The 15,420-nt window shown below is 31.1% G+C and overlaps 3 protein-coding genes across 8 annotated transcripts in view; 2 read left to right on the top strand and 1 right to left on the bottom strand.

The window, feature by feature from the left end:
- Smr (nuclear receptor corepressor smrter) overlaps nucleotides 1–1,174 on the top strand; it is a 64,862-nt gene extending 63,688 nt beyond the window's left edge. Inside the window, exon 20 of the mRNA XM_011503577.1 lies at nucleotides 17–1,174. Coding sequence (XP_011501879.1) covers nucleotides 17–626 — 610 coding nt within the window. The 3' untranslated portion in view covers nucleotides 627–1,174. The remainder of the gene's footprint in view (nucleotides 1–16) is intronic.
- Nucleotides 1,175–4,325: 3,151 nt separating this feature from the next.
- Nucleotides 4,326–12,018, bottom strand: Mks1 (Meckel syndrome, type 1). Its single transcript, XM_011503576.1, has 5 exons — nucleotides 11,835–12,018; nucleotides 10,571–11,006; nucleotides 9,819–10,076; nucleotides 7,131–7,477; nucleotides 4,326–5,383 (listed from the first exon to the last, which is right to left on the bottom strand). Exons 1-5 carry the CDS (start codon nucleotides 11,912–11,914, stop codon nucleotides 5,005–5,007), a joined length of 1,500 nt encoding a protein of 499 aa, XP_011501878.1. The 5' UTR covers nucleotides 11,915–12,018; the 3' UTR covers nucleotides 4,326–5,004.
- A 544-nt stretch (nucleotides 12,019–12,562) lies between these two features.
- On the top strand, nucleotides 12,563–15,319 carry rho-4 (rhomboid-4). Of its 6 annotated transcripts, XM_011503575.1 has the most exons (7): nucleotides 12,563–13,010; nucleotides 13,475–13,553; nucleotides 13,620–13,811; nucleotides 13,882–14,213; nucleotides 14,734–14,794; nucleotides 14,871–14,903; nucleotides 15,000–15,078. In XM_011503575.1, the coding sequence occupies exons 2-7, from the start codon at nucleotides 13,494–13,496 to the stop codon at nucleotides 15,000–15,002; spliced, it is 681 nt and encodes a 226-aa protein (XP_011501877.1). In that variant the 5' UTR covers nucleotides 12,563–13,010; nucleotides 13,475–13,493; the 3' UTR covers nucleotides 15,003–15,078. The 6 variants fall into 6 exon arrangements, with proteins under 6 accessions (XP_011501877.1, XP_011501874.1, XP_011501876.1 ...); XM_011503572.1 differs by having other exon boundaries at nucleotides 14,734–14,903; nucleotides 15,000–15,319; XM_011503574.1 differs by having other exon boundaries at nucleotides 14,871–15,024.
- The last annotated feature ends 101 nt before the right edge of the window (nucleotides 15,320–15,420 follow it).

The following is a 15,420-nucleotide window of genomic DNA, read 5'->3' as shown; positions in this document are numbered from 1 at the left end:
CGTTTTTCCATCGCAGTTATCAAATACCAGATGATCAGTGGAAGCGAAGAAAAGGAACGGAAGCCGACTCCGTAAAGCCCGGCGATGAGCGTCAAATAATTCGCGTTGCTCAACAAAAGCCAGTCTCTTCGCAATCACAGCAGACAGTAAATAAACAACAACAATTTCATACGGAGCCGGTTTCACCACCTGAGCCAACTACTAATCATTATTCCCGTCGTTTCTACGAGTCGGGTGTCGCCACGACGACGACCGCTACTACACCTACGAGTAAATCCCATCTTTCGCCCCTTGATTATGTGAAAAACAAAATTGTAGAAGTGATGCGTACGGAGGATGACAAAACAAGCTCCGGCGACCGAAATGGTGGCCCTGGCAACGATAAAGATGATAAGTCATGTACCGATAGCTCTCCCGGTGGTGAAATGATAATTGACGAGTCACCGAATCAGTTACCGACACCTGCGCCCACTACCTTTTATCCATTTAATGCCCTTGGCGTGCATACAGGGCCGCCACCGGCACCACCACCGAGTGCCGTCGGAGCACCCGTCGCTGTTGTAAAGAGCGAGGAGCCCGCGCCACTGCTTTCTGCCCAGTACGAGCCGCTTTCGGATGAAGATTGATATTACAACAAAAACGGCTGCGACACATTTTTCTGAACCACGATGCCCTGAACCAAAGGGATATCATCATCTGGCTATTGGTATGCGAACAAAGCAATAAAACCAAGACAAGATCTATGGACGTTGAGATAGATGGCAATGATTGTGTTACTCATTTTGAAGGAGAGATATTTTGAGCGAATGTCGTAAAAATATGCGAAGCGCTTTTCAACGTATTTTTTTTTTTTATTTTTCCTTCTTTTAAGGTTCGTTCTTTCAGTCAGGCTTACTTGCGTTTTATATGCAATCATTTATTTTCCTCCTTACTGTTTTAAAATTTAAATATTACCTACATTTTTAAACGACATTCACCTCATAGGCATTAAAATTTATTTAATTCCTATAAATTTTAAGATGTAAATATAGATGTATTTTTGAATAAGCTTTTCGACGCACATTATATTTTTACTTCTACTCGTGATATCTTTTTTTCAACGTGAAATGTGTACAATTCGTTGGTAACGTTAACAGTACTACTTTATTCGATGCATAGACATTGGTTGTGTGCGCGCGCGCTATCGCATGTGTGTGTGTGTGTGTGTGTGTGTGTGTGCGCGGGTGTATATTTTTTTCAATCGTATAAAAGTTGACGAGCGCAGAGTGCCAATGAACAATATCATTTTGTAATCGTATTTAAACAAACTGTTGTATATGTAAAATTTATACATTTTTATTTTTATTTTATTTCTTTAAGGAAAATGATATCAAGTTGTAAAATACTGAGATTCAAACTAAAAAATGTAAATTAACCTTGGAAACAATCCAAGAACATTTTTATTCTCAATTTGGTAAATTTTACTATCAATAAAAACATATATTCTGCGCAATTTGTCAAATATGTAAATAACGATTTACGGTCTTCGAGAAAGTAATTTTTAATCTCGATGAGCTGTACAAAAATTTCTTTTATTTTACAAGAATGAAATCTTTATTCAAAAGACGAGCCATCGTATAGCATTCAAATAAAAGTTACGAACTGCGTCTTATTTTAGCCTCTACAGTGTACAATTTTTTGGAAAACTATTATCGAACAAGTCAACGTTCATTCCATTGCCGGTATAATACCGTTGAGAATACAAAGTGTTGATGCGATTATAAGAAAAGAACAGGGTGATTCACGTTTGTATGTAAGCACTGAAATGAAAATATTAGAATCCAAGATGGGAAACAAAATACAAGAATATTGTTGATTTGAGACTTGGGCGAAGTAAATAAGCGTAGCCCGAGTTTCCAGTGCAGACGCTTTTGTAAATATAATTACGTAGTATAATCGTTAAATGATAATTATGGCGTTAATGGTGTGTATGTTTTTAATTTGAATAAGTCTGTTATGCGTCTGCTGCACATAAGCGTTCATCGAGATTTGCAAATGTGAATAATGTAGTCGTTAGATAGAATTTAACGAGTGAAAGAATGATAAAGAGTCAAATGTAAGAGTCACGAAAGAGAGAAAATAATATTAATGCGTTTTTTTTATAGTGATACGGTTCGTGCCGATACCACCCTCTATCATTTATTTTTGTCGATTTTTTTTTCTAGTAAAGTGGTTTTACGAAACATAAATATACAATGTAAGCTTAAGCGTTGTACATAGTACGTAATACTATCATTTAAGAGTGAAGTAAAAGTAATTATAACGATTATTAGTTTATTATGTATAGCAAATAAGGAAGGAAAATTCTAGGCCCAGATTAAGAAGTAATGTAGCTAGCGTTTAGAATTTAGGAAATCACGAACTGACTAGGGAAATTCTCCCAAGACTACGTTCTCTTATAATTGAAATAAACAGCCGATTAAAAAATGATTGAATCGTCGATGAACGAATAGATGTGGATTTTATTTAATTTAACTATTGTAGATAACGTATATACGCGTATCCTTTAATCTGCGGGAACTATTCATTAAGCAAAATACACGTGTTACACATGATACATTTACCACACACACACCAATATATAATACACACACTTTTTATACAGCCTAATTTTATATTAATATGCAAAATATGAATTGCGCCTTCAATCGTATTCGATCGCGATTTTTCAACGCTTTCTAAATTCTATTATCGGTGCAAAACGTCGTTTGTTAAAGATTGCCTTAAGAGTGTAAGAATTAATTTTTTTTTCCTGTGATGGATTGGGAAAAGGTAATATATTAAAAGTTATATGGGAACTATTATGATAAATGTTGATCGGTATTTGATCTTTAATATTTTTTCTACGTGTAAATACATTACCTATGATACAGAAGAAAAAAAAAGACAAAATACATGTTTTGATGGTTAATATTAAAATTTATTTATAATCTTATATATCTAAATACTTAATTTTTATATACGTACACGTTCTATTCCAAAATCACTGAAGTATCCTAATGAACTAAATCGATGTTCAAATCAAATTTTACAATACTTTTCCAAGTTCATCATTGAAAAATTTACACTAATCTGGAATTTGTGTCAAGAGTGTTTGAAACACGAGCACTTCTAATTTACTTTAATCAGAAAGCAAATCCATTGAAACAAATACTATAAGTAATTATATTAAGTCCGATTTTTGCCTCAATCGCAACTTCGATCATTAATTTAAATCTGAATGCATTCTTTACGACGTTTATCTTTGATATATCTTTTTTATTAATTGCTGATTCGAAGTAATGCTAAGGATCATCTAAAGTCTCCTAAACGTTTGCATTTATATATTAGCATTCATTAGTGACATATATTTGTATTGCTTTAACTTATATTTAATAATCATCGTTACTGTTATCAATAATTTTTATAACATTCTCAGCAAAGTATACAATGTGCACGTATAATCATTCATTTGTTATAAGGAGCCTTTAATGATTCCAGTAGCCATTTAATATTTTTCTAATCGGACGTATACGATGAACGGAGAAAATGTAATCAACGAATATCCGCGCGAAAAATTCTATTTTAGAGCACTTGCCATCATAATCCGATATGACGATAACAAAAAAGGGATGCTTTCTCATTGATTAAAAAACTTTGTGATATTAGAATTTTAATTGAGGTATTTTCCGTCATTGTTTCTTCAAAAGGAAGATATGCGCGAGTAACAAAGATAACATTTCTGATTCACGAAAACCATTAACGTGAAAGAAACAAAATTCTTAAGAAAACTCAGTCTTCCCAGTATTACTTCGCTAGCATCTCTAAAAGTTGAAACAAAGAGTCCGCTATTGTAATAATATGCCTGCCTTCCTTTTTCACTCAAGCGCATCGCGAATTTCTTTATTAGTTTCCTTATTTCTCATCGATAATTGCAATCACCTTTGGATCTGCAGTGTAGATTGCTTTTCCTTTTACTGCAAGGTGTTACGTTTATGGGATGCGGGATGCATTGACACGTAAAGAATTCTAGAAAAATGAAGTGAAAAAAAAAATTATTGGCATACGAGTCTTGTGGGCGCGAGGAAAGGAAAGTGAGAGAGAAAACATGTTAACTATTATACGGTAAACATGTCGGTACGCATCGCGATACTGCTAAAATTTTATTGTCATTTAAAACTAAAAACGAACAAAGAAATACATAACTATTCTGAGCGATATGAAACGAAAACATAATTAAATATATCACCAGTGCGTTTTTCTCTATCTCAGTTTCTTTCTCCTTCTTAAAAAAAAAAAAAAAAAAAAAAAAAAAAAAAAAAAGAAGTAAAATCTATTGAATATTACGTACAATAATAACACGTGTACCTATTCGATTTCTAAAAAATTTCAACGAAATCAGCTCCGCAAGCACAGATGCTGATTCGTTCCACGAGGAGATAAGGCTGTATAATGCATGTAACGAACCAAGGCGCACTCTTTTTTATTTTATCAGGATGACTACGTCCTCGGGCATTGCACCTCGATGGAGACAGTGAGTAGACTAAACAAAAAACAAAAACAAAAAAAAAGTAATAAAAAAAAAAACAAAAAAACAACCCAACGTAAATACAAAAAAAAGAAAAATGAACGTTAACGTTACGAAATTAGTCTACGAAATCACTATTAATGATTAATTGAAGAATAGAGGAAAAAAATAAAAACATTAATTACAAGAATAAAAATAGCGAGCGAGTGCATACGATGCCTACCAGTAAATTAAAGGTGTAGCATGCATTATAATTATCATTATGAAAATACAATTCAATGTAAATTGTTATTTTTGTTGAAATAAAAATCAGCTCCGTTACGAGAGAGTCAGTTTTGCCTAGACTCCTCACTCGATATACCCTGGAGAATTTGGGAGGGAAAAAGTATTTGTTTTTCGAAATAAAGAGTATTTAAAGTATGAAAGACGCATACATTGTACCGTACCGAGTCGGTCATTTAGATGCACATGGCGCGTGCCTGGATCATACGCTCCCTTGCCTCTTTAAAGCGAGTGAGCACTTCGTCAACACCTTCGAGTAAGTCAACATTTCGTACTTCGAGTGCGGTGTCATCGAGACTTTGCCTCGTAATGCTTATTCGTAGCTGCAGCCGACCGCTGGGTACAACGCCAAGGATGTGTTTATCAAGCCGCGGACCCTCCTGGCACGAAGGTAACCCACAATAACCCGGATCTTCGAGCTCGCGACTTCCGCCAGTGAAGAAACGTCGTAACGCATCCACGAAACCACAGGCCGGTCGCCATGTCTGTAACTCGAGTTCCTGCAATCCTGAACTGGGTGACAGCGGTACTGCGCCATAACCCTCGATGCGGTATCTAGGAAGATTATATGCTTTAGCTTGTAACTGGAAACTGTAATCATGAAATGTATATTAAAAGGTCAAAGAAGGATCGTCGACTGCAGGTTTTGGATAATATTCTGAATTTGCGGCTTACGCTTATTTTTTACATTAAGGTTATTGTATCACATCGATCATATTCAAGCATTCTTTGCAATATTTACCTTTGCATTTTCAATATTTCGTATGCTGTCGAATATTCATTATTAGTACAAAATGCTTTATTGATAACAAGAAATATTACCTTAGCATTAGATAAGTTTATAGTTTATTGGAAAATTATGAGTTACGTGCAGCAATTTGATAAATGATTTCAAACACATGTATATCTTTATCCCTCTTATAATTAATGAAGAATTTTCATTTCCCGCTACAATTTATTGCTAGAAAGCAACATTTTTATTTTTACATTTAATAATATAGATAATTGAATAATTCAAAGCATTAAAAACGAAGATTTTCCTATATTAATCCTACATTATATAGAATTGTTTTTAATTGCTTTATTTTTGAAGACTTTACCTTTGATTTATTCACAATAAAATTTATTTATAAGTTATGATGAGGCATATTAAAATTTGACATATAATTTGAAGTTATCAAAAGTGGTTTTGATCTATTTAAAAATCAATTACAAAAATTAATCGTTTAAAAAAAAAAAATTTGATTGTATAGAAGTTAAATGAATTCTGATATTAAAACTGTTGACATACATGTAATTTTATTTATTTATTTTTTATAAAACTTGATTTTTTTAAATAAATAAGTTGTACAAAGAATTTTTAAATGGTTTAGATGCCAATAATTTTCTTTGAATTAGCTTTTAAGAATTAAATTAAAAAATTTTTAATAATATAATTTAACTTTGAAATTAAAAGGGATCTTTTATGCATACATTGCTGCCTGTAGACATTAAAATTCATAAATATTGAGATGCATATAATACATGAAAAAAATTATTAGTTTTACATATTTCATTGTTTTTATTAAAAAAAATATCTGCAGTTTTTATTATTTAAAGAATTATTTACAAATAATTATAGAGATTTCACTAATATTATTATTTATGTTAATATTTTTAAATGCAAGGCATTATGATTTGCGATATAATATAATAAAACATGTATGTATTTAATAAGTCACTGTACTGGACGCTTGAAAAAATTGAAAAATCTAATGTAATATACAGTAAAATCGAAAATGCACGAGGGAAAATTTGTATGTATATTACAAATAGTAATTTAGATCATATCTACATGGTTTTGTGATTTTTAATCGTTATTCTTGAGCATTAATTCGGTTCAAGTTAAGGTATATGCATGGTACAATTGTGGTATACATGGTATAAATAAGCCTAATCTTAAAATTTTATGAATTTCAAATAATTTGAAGAAAAATGTATGCTATTTCGTACTTTTGTTTATTAAATATTATTTATTTAGATTTAATTATAGACTAACGGTGAGTGAGATAATGTAGCTTCGAAGCAAATGCTCGTACACTACTATCAATGAAAAATATGCATAAAAACGAAGATAATAGTGTAAGTTAAAATTATCGTTTTTGTATTGTTATGGTGGTGGAAACGAGCGGTAGGTTAGTATTTTTTTAATAAAATAAAAAGAAAAGTAAATCGATGAACTTCAAAATCTAGGCTTTCGATCCTTGTCTTCTTCGTTCACTTTCTTCACGTCAGTTAATGTTATAATAGATATTGCGCTCACCTAGTCCAATAATCAAGCGATGCAACGGAGAAGATAATGCGTGGTCGAGAAACCGCGAATTCTCGTTCGGTCGTCAGGTCGAATTCCAGTATAACTTCGGTGCAATAGCCAAAATGAGTTCGTCCTTTTTGGGCACGACATCGTTGGGTTCTACCGGCGAGGTGTCCGCACGAGCGCCAGTGCCGTGGAAGCTCTACGCGGTAACTGACAAAGAGTGCGTCATCGTGTTCGAAGTCTCGTGCCAAACCGATGTCTAGGTTGACGAAGAGACGTAGTACTCGCGGTCCTGGAACCTCGAGTTCATGGAATAGTTGAGCCCCCTTCAGAGCGCGCATACGCTGTACCTCCTAAAAATGGTTTGACAATTGTGAGCGAATTTTAGGTTCCATTGATCTAATTAAATATTTAAGTGTACTCACTGCATTGCCTTTTCAATTTTATCTACCTTCACTGAGCATTATTTAATATCCACAGGCACAGTACTTTCTAAACTGATTATTAATTAATACTATATTAACAATTACATGCAACAAGGACAATTGTAAGCAGAATAATTAATCATTAGCTTATTCATCACTAGTGATAAGTTTTCATTCATGCTGTTTTGCTGAATTAACAAAATTAACTTCCTAATTCCAATGCAGCTAAAAGCATTGCACCTTGAAAGAATTGAAACTGTAGTGCAGTCTTGACTCATTGTTTTTTCTTTCTTATTTATTTATTTATTTATTTTTATTTACCTTATCAAATGATTGTAAAACCACTCAAATATTGAAATTCAAAATCTATAACGATTTTAAAGCTTTTGGTACCGTAGATTTTTAACAAAAGTTATAAAAAAAGATGGATAGATATTTAAATTTTAAGCATAAATAACATTTACACTTAATTATTTTTACATTTTCAAAATAATAATAATTAAGAGCAATTTGTTTTAATTAAAAATTTAATAAAAAAAAAAGAAGGGTAAAAAAACTACTTAGTGGTATGTCATTGTTTATTTACTTTTTTTTTTTTAAATGCATTTGTTGCGTAAAGAAATTACTATTATACTAATTATTATTATTTTATTTACAATGAAATTTTCGAATTGTATCTTAAATGATATATTCGCGTATCTCAAATGATCGAATAAAGCGATATTGAATAATTCGCGGTCATAATTTTATATGAAGAAAAAATACAGGAACACGTTTTAATAAACGAAACTTAATGGGGATAATAATCGCAAATAATAAAAAATAATGGAAAATATAATAAAATTTCATGGAAAATAATAGGATTTTGCATACGATAATAAAAAATAGCTATATATTTAAAATTTTTAATATAAATAACATTATTTATATAAGTTTTTCTAATATTTATTAAAAATCTTGAATAATTTTTAAATAAATTTCTAAATTGGAAAGGATATGATTTTTTTTTCTTTTTTTTTTCTTTACTAATTTAAATTATTTTCTTCCGTACTAATTTTATCGGATTTGCAATATTAATAATATTTATTCGAATATTCAAATTTTATATATTTACATTAACAAATTACTATAATTATTTCTATATGATTTAAGCGTCAAAGCTCAAGTATTATTATATTTATGCAACATTACAGTTTTTCACTGTTAATTTTTAATATAACAATGTATTTAAAATTGTATATTGAACAGAAACGGAGGCTGAGTATCTATTGAATCGGAACCATGAATTTAATGAAAATAATGGATCTTAATTGGCAATTTCTATGTATTTGGAAAAATAAATATACAAATTTATGTGAGTATACATATATAACCGTTTACAATTCATTTTCAAGACATTAAAATTTCAATTGTCAGAAGTTCCATGAAAGTTTTAATTCAGACTTGTGCGAAGAAAAAAATGATAGTACGATTTTTTTTTACGAAAACTAGGACCTCGAAATTATAAAATGTCAAGTCCTTCTTAATCCCTTATTCAGCGGGAATAGCCTGGGTAACGTTTTTTTATTCACTTGTAAGAGTGTAGTCACACACCGACTGTCGGTGTATATCGAATGCGTTTCCAATTTGTTAAATATCATAAAATTTCTTTAACTTGGGACGAGTACACCTTTTGTTATCTATTCCTTACCTCGATTAACGAATCGGTTATTTATATTTTATGCAATAACCAATGCTTAGATTCTTGTTTGCTATAAATTTATGAATACTAGTTAAATTATAGTATAAATAAGCAATATCGGTCGAAAGAAGGAATTATAAAAATGATCAGGATTAATAAATCACTGGATATTGAGTTTAGAAAAAATAGCCGTTATTTTGCATTGTATTTTAAGTTAAAAAATCAACTATATCTAAATTAATAAAATTGATCTTAGGCAAAATCTTATTATAAAAATATTATGTGTGGTAATTCGAACAAAATTTCATATTGAAATAATATATATATATATATAATATTATATTATAATGCAATCAAATTAAGTAACAAAAGACGTAGCTTAAACATTTTTGGATGACAATTAGGAAAACGGATATTGGTTAGCAAATGGGATTGTAAAATTTGATCAAACATAACAATTCATGAACACGTAAATTTACACGTAAGTAAATTAAATTTTAGGCATAACAATTGCTGTGTGTCTATGGGTTACGTTCTGCTGAGCTTTGGAAGTATTATAGATTTATTGGTGGTTCTTCCACTTCTTACCTTCTTAACGTTTTCGAGGTGTCGTAGCATCTCTCGATTTGTCGGTTTCGGGGACGCATCCGATATCCAATAATCATAATTCATGCCGATTCCTTCGACATTATAGGGCTCATCTTCGGAGAAGTCCGGGCTGAGAGTCAGGCATTTATGTTGTGGATCGTAGATAATGGCGCAGAGTAGTACTTCGGAGTCCGTAGACTCAACCGTCGTTTCGTCTTTCGGCGACAGATCCACCACAATGTACATGCTCTCATGTTCCTGATGTAGTACTGTTTTTATTAGCTTTCATTTTTACAATGGGAGTTTTACACATAATCCAAAAGTATTATTTAATTATTTAGGTATCGGCATTCTCATTTTAATAATAGCTTTGATGTCTCCATTGCTTCTATTGTATAACTTCTAATGAAAATTAATTTAACCCTCATATCAAGTCCATAAGACTCTGTACATTCAAATTCTTCTTATTTACCGTTTTGAAAAGTGTTCTGTTATTAATAATCTACTCCATTATCTTACAACATGGAAAAGCTAAACTGTCAATTTTTACACGCAATTGCACAAACCCTCCTTCCCATAAAAATTAATTAAATAGGCATATATTCTCAATAGGATACGTATCAACTATTTTTACTGACAAATATTGTATCTAATGGCAACGAGTGATGAGACTTATTTGTCTCAGTGCGAAAAGAAAATGTATGTATTTAGGAAACAATAGAAGAGAAAAAAAAGCATTATAAATAATCTACCTTATACAGATAATGATTCTCGTTGATTTTCGCATTGGATGGAGCCTCATCAACGACACGTTGGTTATATCGTTTCACAAACGGCTTGCGGTTCTTTACCGGCGGAGTCGCTCGTTCGTTTCGTTGCGAGAGCCGAGATCTAAATCTACCCGTGATGAGGGACGAATCTGGATAGTAGGAGTCTCCCAGTACATAAGAGTAGAGGCGGGAGCCTTTCTCGGAGTCGACTGTATTCAGAATACGTCTACGATACTCCTTCTGTTTGTCCGTTGTACAATTGAGCACGTCTCGATAATACTTGACCTCGTAAGGGCCGAGAACTTTCTCTTGCCAACTAAATTCGTATTCCTCGGCCTCCAGAAAGTTACCGTCCCGTGTTTCCCTCTCGTTCTCAAATAGTTCAGCAAGCGGCGATTTTTGTTGTATAATCTTTACCCTAAATCAAATCCCTATATTATTTACAGATCAGATTTTTCTTCAACTTTAACTTAAACTTTAACTTTAAATCAACAATTTGTGTTCTGATTTAAATTCAATTTTAAAACACAATTTTCCAAAGTATAGGACTAAAAGAATAATTTTTTTTTAATTTTCAGCTCTATTATTATTTATTTAATTAACATATATTTAATAAAAAATATTGGACTTCAATTGACAATACCTACGTCGTTAAACTTTCATCGATGAAATTAATAAATTAACAGCTAATAAAATTGAAATATTATTTAATAAATATAGTCTGCAAACTTTAAAGTTTTTTGTTGTTGTTGTTTTTTTGATATATTTAACTAATTTTTTTAAGTTTTTTTGTTGAAAATTTTCTCTACGATCAGAAACCAACAAAATTATCAACCCATTTGTTTCATAACTTTTAAAAGCGATACAATTATATCTAATAAAGTATCAAAAGCATTCAAAAACGTAAATCAATGTAATTATGTTAAAATTAGCACATTAAAAATACTTTACTATGGTGAAAATAAAAATATGCTTTTACAAAATTTCAATAATAATATATGGTTATACATTTCGGTTATTTATGAACTTATGAAGTAACTATAAAATTTGAATTATTTTAACATGTGAATTGTAATAACTTCTATTTAGAAAATGTAAGCACAGAATATGAAAAATTAAATATTAAAATATAGATAAAATACTATATTTAAATTTGTATTCAATAATATAAAATTCTTTATTTATATCTAATTGAATATTCGTAATTTCGAACAAGATTCCTTGAAATATTATACTCTAACCTCACCTAACTTTGAAGTTCTCAATCGGCTGTTTAACATTATATTTGCTCGATATCTTCGCTTTACTTTTTGCTGGTTCTAGCATATCGATCACTTAAGTGATATTTTTAATTTGCAAAAGAATACAACACTTTATTTTGGAAAAACTTCACCTTTTATTATTTTATTAAATGTATTATAAGGTTGTTGTTAATGTTAATTATATAATTCGTAGTTTGTAATGTATCTTAAAATTTTTTAAGTCGAATGGCTTGTCATCTGGCAACTACAAATAATTAATAAAAAAATAACATTTTTACGCCTATGTACATTTACTTATGATCTATTTTAATTCTAATATCAATCAGGGCAGAATAGATTCTTTGTTTACTTCTTGAGGACGGATGTGTTGCTTAGCAGTTTTGACGTATGCTTATTTCAATAAGCATTTTTTAGCTTAGAAAATTTCATAAATGCAGCTACTCGTTTGTTATACAGCATTATTTATTATTTATTTGACTTATTTTTAATATATTTCTTCTTTACGTCTTTTATCCGAGCTTGTTTTCATTTGCTCCTTCTCGTGTTTTTTCTTTTTCACATTCTTATTTTATGCTCAATTGTGTTTGCATAAAAACATGTGTTGGGATGCTATGCGTTACTGAAGAGGGGTGCTAAATCCAGTGAGCAACAGGGGGAGGGGGAGGGAGAGAGAGAGAGAGCGAGAGAGCGATCGCGATGGGCAGGAAGGTTGGAAGGGAGGGAGGAAGAGAAGGATAACGATAGAAATGACGCTCTTTTAGTACGCTTAGCAGTTTTCAGATAGTAGATTGATTCTCCGTTTTTCTGAGCTCTATGTTGCTATTATAACAAACGAATGGGAAAGTAATTTTGTTACTTGAAGAATGTAACAACATTATTTGTGAGATAAACAGGAGTCTTATGTATTACTGCGTTCAATCCCCGATATTTTCATACATTCCGTGGAACCAATTCTAACAATACAATCGTTTTGTTACAAGTGGCTCTCTATAAAGAATCGGATGAATGTCTCTAACCTGTTGCAATAGGAATTTGCTCTTTTCCAACTTCGTGTGCCAATGTGAGATTAATAACGGTATAATCGCTCTTGCCACGTTCTGAGTACTTCATAACAAAGTGCGCATGTTGATAAGATTCTATAAACGATTTGTAATTCTTTAGTAGGTATTTTGTTTATATTTTTTTTATGAATTTGAATTTACTCTTCAATTTTTTTTAAACGAACCGTTAATTTATATATATATATATATATATATATATATCAAATATACGAAATTAGTTTAAATTCTTTGTACATGCACACACACACACACACACACACAAACACACACACACACACACACATTTACATTTGAATTTATTATTATCTTAATACAATACATTAAAGAGTATGTAATAATAAATATTCATAAAAATAAATAAGTTAATCATAGTAGAAATTATTATTGTTTATTATACAATTTATCAAATTAGAACATTTTAGAAATCAATATGATTTAACAGTTATTATGTTACACTTAATATAAATCACATAATTAAGTATATAAATTTGCGTATTTTTTTGTATAAATATTTATTAACAATTGGCACAGATTTTTCATTTAATTTTTCTTGATACTTATAGAAGCATCAAATTAATTAATATGGCAACTGGAAGGGATGCTGAATCGGCAATAACAATACCACTGCAGTATAATGATTCTGTATGAAATACTATATTAGTAATTATTTCCATATTTAGTGCTCATTAAAGTACATGTGTTTTTTAGCATTGGAAGGCTATTTTTGAAAAGTATGATGCGGATAGCGATGGAAAAATTTCTTACCAAGAGTTGAAGGTAATGATTCGTAATTCGTCAATTTATACAAATGACATTCCAAGTCGTGTAATACAAATGATCTTACATAAAGCTGACCTGGATAACTCAGGATTCTTGGAATATCCAGAATTTATCACAATGGTAAAATTTCGATTTGTCATGTTATATATTAATTATGAAGAATTAATTAATTAAATTAATTTAATTTCAGATTCATAGAAAGGACATGCAAGGTGTTTTTGGGCACTTTGTTCAAAGATATATTCACTCAATAGTTCCATGTCGACCATGTGCTATTGGAACGCTACAAACAACAAGATCTGGTGATTTTATCGATGGTCTTTATGAAGAGGAATACACTTGTAACCCCCCAGCATTGGCAATGATAATTATTTCTATACTAGAAATTATATTATTTTTATATGACACAGTTGCTCATAATGCGGTGGCAGTTGAGGGACCAACGGCAACATTATTTATTTATAATCCTCATAAAAGATATCAGGCTTGGAGGTATCTTACATACATGTTTGTACATGTTGGGTGAGTAAATAGTTTTTGTCAAAGTTTTAAACTATAATCAATAATGTATTTAACGGTATGTGAAACATCAAATTTGTAATATAAATAGCTGCATAATCGAAGATTTGTGCGATTGTAAAATATAAGAAATAGAAGAGACATCCTAATTAAAATACTTTTGCACATTATATTAACAATCGCTTTGTAAATAACAAATCATTTATAAGAATCACTTATAAAATGCATAACAAAACAATTAACATTTTTAATTAATTGCATTGTGTAGAGTTTACTACTGTTAAGTGAATTAATATCTTTCAATATGGAAAGTTTAAACATAATTTTTATATATTTTATAAAATTATAATGATAGCAGTAGCGTTGTTTAATGCCATGTTTCACTGCTTTTAAATTTAAATTATTTCAATAGTTCAATTATTTGTTAGGATTTATAATTAGATTGTTTATATCGATCACGCTTAACGAAACGAAAGGTGCGAAGAATCCCTATAATTTATCAATTGTATATCTCTGCTTATAGAATCTTCCATTTGGTAGTGAACTTACTGGTGCAAGTGATGTTGGGAATTCCCTTGGAGATGGTACATAAATGGTGGCGAGTGTTGATAATTTACTTTGCGGGAGTGGTCGCAGGCTCTCTAGGTACCTCGGTTTCAGATCCGGTCGTTTATCTCGCCGGGGCATCCGGTGGTGTGTACGCCCTCATCACAGCTCACGTGGCGACCATTCTTATGAACTGGTCGCAAATGGAGTTCGCGGTACTTCAGCTGCTTGTATTTCTCGCAGTAACGTCAGTTGATGTCGGCCAAGCTATTTATACTCGTTATGTCCTTGAGACAAATAACCAGATTGGCTATGTAGCTCATCTCACTGGCGCTATAGCCGGACTTCTCGTTGGCATCAACATATTGCGCAACCTCGAAGTGCGCACCTGGGAAAAAATCATCTGGTGGGCAAGCTTCATTGCATACACCGTCCTCATGGCCGCGGCTATTTTTTGGAACATCTTTTATCCATCATATTTTCCTACGCCGGTCTATACTTAAATGAAATGTTTTATCAAATTTCTATGAGCTGATGATAATTTATTGGTAGACGTAATTATTAATTACTCTCCAATTGCCGCCATTTGATTTAGTAATTTTATGAAAGTGGACACTTTTGTTTTAATAATAATAAGTATGTATAAAGCAATTTTTTTGTTTCG

This window comes from Ceratosolen solmsi, unplaced genomic scaffold (assembly GCF_000503995.2).
Source record: "Ceratosolen solmsi marchali unplaced genomic scaffold, CerSol_1.0 scaffold8, whole genome shotgun sequence".
Taxonomy (NCBI): domain Eukaryota; kingdom Metazoa; phylum Arthropoda; class Insecta; order Hymenoptera; family Agaonidae; genus Ceratosolen; species Ceratosolen solmsi.
This window is presented reverse-complemented; position numbering and strand designations above follow the sequence as displayed.

Coding starts and splice junctions, on each gene's coding strand:
- Mks1 (XM_011503576.1), bottom strand. CDS start 11,914: ATGCTAGAACCAGCAAAAAGTAAAGCGAAGATATCGAGCAAATATAAT. Junction 10,077..10,570: donor AGAATCATTATCTGTATAAG/GTAGATTATTTA, acceptor GTACTACATCAG/GAACATGAGAGCATGTACAT. Junction 7,478..9,818: donor ACCTCGAAAACGTTAAGAAG/GTAAGAAGTGGA, acceptor AACCATTTTTAG/GAGGTACAGCGTATGCGCGC.
- rho-4 (XM_011503571.1), top strand. CDS start 13,494: ATGGCAACTGGAAGGGATGCTGAATCGGCAATAACAATACCACTGCAG. Junction 13,554..13,619: donor CACTGCAGTATAATGATTCT/GTATGAAATACT, acceptor TGTGTTTTTTAG/CATTGGAAGGCTATTTTTGA. Junction 14,214..14,733: donor TACATGTTTGTACATGTTGG/GTGAGTAAATAG, acceptor CTCTGCTTATAG/AATCTTCCATTTGGTAGTGA.